This window comes from Pinus tabuliformis, chromosome X (assembly GCF_031772625.1).
Source record: "Pinus tabuliformis cultivar Carrire ecotype Pingquan chromosome X, CPIR1, whole genome shotgun sequence".
Lineage (NCBI taxonomy): Eukaryota > Viridiplantae > Streptophyta > Pinopsida > Pinales > Pinaceae > Pinus > Pinus tabuliformis.
The window spans coordinates 1,158,590,152-1,158,593,134 of NC_142308.1; the positions used below are offsets into that span (position 1 = coordinate 1,158,590,152).

Here is a 2,983-nt window from a genome sequence, read left to right on the forward strand (position 1 = left end):
AATGCATATTTAAAACATGGTAAATGCTTAGAATTTTAATTATATACTGAATATCAGTACATTATGATATGAAATAAGGAAACATTTTTCATCCCTTTGGTGGAAAATAAGCTCAAGGAAAGCAGCTAAGAGCCATGGACTGTTTTATGATTGAGAATGTCGCTGTAATCAATGCTTGACTGGCTACAATGGCTGCTAAAGTGGCAACAATGAACATTGACCAATACACAGGCTGTGGTATTTTAGTTCTTTCTCTGTAGGCCAACTGCCAATCAATTTACAAATGAAAGCAAGGTCAATGAAAGCAAGGCTTTCATTCGTCTACGATGATCCTCTAGACATTTGGGTGGAAGTATAAAAGTAGGGTTTTGAGGAGCTTTAGGAATCCTAAAGCAAACTGGTTTGCCATTGCACCCCAAAAACAGGGGATGAAACTCTTGGTTTATCATATCTGATTGAACTTGAAAGGGAGCTTGCAACAATGTTTTTGAAGGAGGAGATGTTGGTCCCCTCTTTCAACGCACTCATGTTTACGCCCAACAAAACAAAACTATAATCCAGAAAAGAAGGCCAATATGTACAAGAAACCTTAACTATGAAACCTCTATCAAACTCAGACCAGGAATCGAAACCGGGGAGCAGAATTTTACTGAAACCACTCGAAACCTACCCAATTTTCCAATCTCTACCGTGAGCTGTTCATGGACAAATATTTAGTTATTGAACACTAAACAATTACATTTAAACCTACAATTTTTTAAACATAATCCCTGCATATTGAATTTATATTTTTCTTAAATGCTCAAGACAAGAAAGGTCTGAGCAGAAGGTTGGAAAAAAAAAAAAAAAAAAACCACTTTAGCTCAAAAAATTTGACAGATGAAAGAAATGCTCACTGTGGAGAGCTAATGATCCTCTGTTCCATTAGTATTGTTTTCGCTTGTGAAAGCTTCTTGGATCTTGTGATCGTTGTCCCAGAAAGGAGGAAATACAAGCATGGAAGGGCAATTGTTGTGTGGGTAAAAGGGGCATTCGATAACAGTGAAAGCGTCCCATTTATCAACACATACATACAACTGATATAGTTGATGTTCTCCCTCCTCGCTTCTGTTGCATTTGATTCTTGGCAGTTGTCCAGTGCTTTCTCTAATGGCTTCTTTGATATTCCTCAAACTGTATTCTCTTCCGTCAGGTTTAATACCTGCAAACAAACTACCAATTACTATTACAAATCTAAATACTGATTTTGTATGAAAGAATTAATTTGGCAGCGGTCTCCTGGTATCTGATCACCTGCTTCTTTAAGCGCCCCGAGAATGTCCATATTTTCTCTCAAGGAAAGAGCCGACTCAAAGTATGAATGCTCATCAAGATTGAGAGAGCAAGTGCCATGCTTCTCCCATTCGTGCCCCCAGAATTTGTGTCCATCACTGCTAGGACAACTTAAAGAATCCCAATATTTGTTCAGCTCTTCCTTCAGATCTGAAATCTGTAAATTCTCTCACAATACATAAAATCCGGCCATGATCATATAAGTCAAAAGTATAGAGTGAGCAACACCTTTGAATAGTCGAATTCTTTGGAAGAATCACAGAACTGTGGCCATTTCCCGTCGCTGTAATTGGGCCAGAGACCATGAATGGAAAAGTCGGAAGCAGGCTTTCCTTTGCGAGGGTAACAACATCCTCTACGAGTATCACAGTATGAACCAGGCCACTGCATTTACAAGCAATTGATTTCCATTAACATACACTACGAGAAAGAATATTGAAGCAGAACCCTGTGACATGAACCCTGGCTATGCCAGAAATCGACCGCACTAATCAACCGTTGAAAATATTTTTTGCTTCCTCTTCCTTTTGTGATCGAACGGTTCAAATTTTCTCAATCGTCTAACATATAATCTAACGGTATTTAAGAGTGACAGATAGACAATAAAGGGAGTTCATTTCAGAGGGAACGGCTTATGGTGTAAAAATCATTAATGTCAAATTTCCTTAGATTCTTCAACAATAACCTCATTACTTAGAGGGTGTTCTATGATGATCGGAGAAATTCCCCCTTGCTTGTTAGAATCAAAAGGAATGAGAAGACATTAAGTGGTACGATATCCACTCTCTACATGAAAATTTTGATTGACTGTTGGGCATGCAATCCACCTAAGGCACGTTTTGGGGCTTAAAGCCCAAGTTTTGACCCGATATTGTTGTGAAGACTCTGCAAATTACGGGCGCAAAGCGCGAAATGTATGATAGAGTCACAGGGTTGTCCGCCCTAGTGTTGTAATGTAATTTTGGCCTACCCATGGTCCACAGACCATGGGATTGTATAAATAGAGTGAGGCTCTAAGTGTAAGAAATAGCGAATAAGGAAGCGAGAAGAGAAGATAGATTCAAAGTGACTAAGTGTGTCTTGGGTCGTAGAGTAGTAGAAGGCTCTATAGCTGAGTGCACAGAGGCCTAGTAGTCTGCAGCTGAGTGTGCGGACCCTTGCAGCTAAGTGCGCAAGGTAGACTCAAGTTTGTAAACAAAGAAGAGATTAATAAAGAAAAGTTTTGTTAACAATTCATGTATCTATTCTTGGATTAATGCATGTTTGATGTAAATTACAAATATATTGTTTATTTATGATGCGCACTTGTATGAATGGTTTTTTATAACTTAAAGCACACAAGTAGGCTAAAATAATCAAATAACATTAGAATACTAGTAAGGAATTGGGTAATAACAGCGTTCAGCCCCCGAGTAGGGTTGCGCGAAGGCAGCATCTCAGGCTACGAGGTATGAAAAGTGCACATAGCGACGTGCCCGCAGGGTTGAAACACATACTTCTTGAATTCATCAAACATCTCCAGGGTGTGGAAACCTAGTTCTAGACCCTCCCATACTACTTCGGGTGAGACCTCAACCCGTGCTCTGTGGACTGTTGCCAAAAGGGCCAGTAGTACTGATATTTGTTTGGCTAAATGACCTCTGAACCTGGG

General features: G+C 39.5%; 1 protein-coding gene across 1 annotated transcript; it reads right to left on the reverse strand.

Moving 5' to 3' along the window:
* Window positions 1–888: 888 nt before the first annotated feature.
* On the reverse strand, window positions 889–1,722 carry LOC149144011 (ribonuclease 1-like). Its single transcript, XM_089449438.1, has 3 exons — window positions 1,561–1,722; window positions 1,294–1,489; window positions 889–1,201 (listed from the first exon to the last, which is right to left on the reverse strand). Exons 1-3 carry the CDS (start codon window positions 1,720–1,722, stop codon window positions 906–908), a joined length of 654 nt encoding a protein of 217 aa, XP_089305564.1. The 3' UTR covers window positions 889–905.
* Between the last annotated feature and the right edge of the window lie 1,261 nt (window positions 1,723–2,983).

Excerpts from the sequence above, each read along its gene's own strand:
- LOC149144011 (XM_089449438.1), bottom strand. The coding sequence starts at position 1,722 with ATGCAGTGGCCTGGTTCATACTGTGATACTCGTAGAGGATGTTGTTAC. Across the intron at positions 1,490-1,560 it reads AAGAATTCGACTATTCAAAG|ATTTCAGATCTGAAGGAAGA; the intron begins GTGTTGCTCACT and ends GAGAATTTACAG. Across the intron at positions 1,202-1,293 it reads CGGGGCGCTTAAAGAAGCAG|GTATTAAACCTGACGGAAGA; the intron begins GTGATCAGATAC and ends GTTTGTTTGCAG.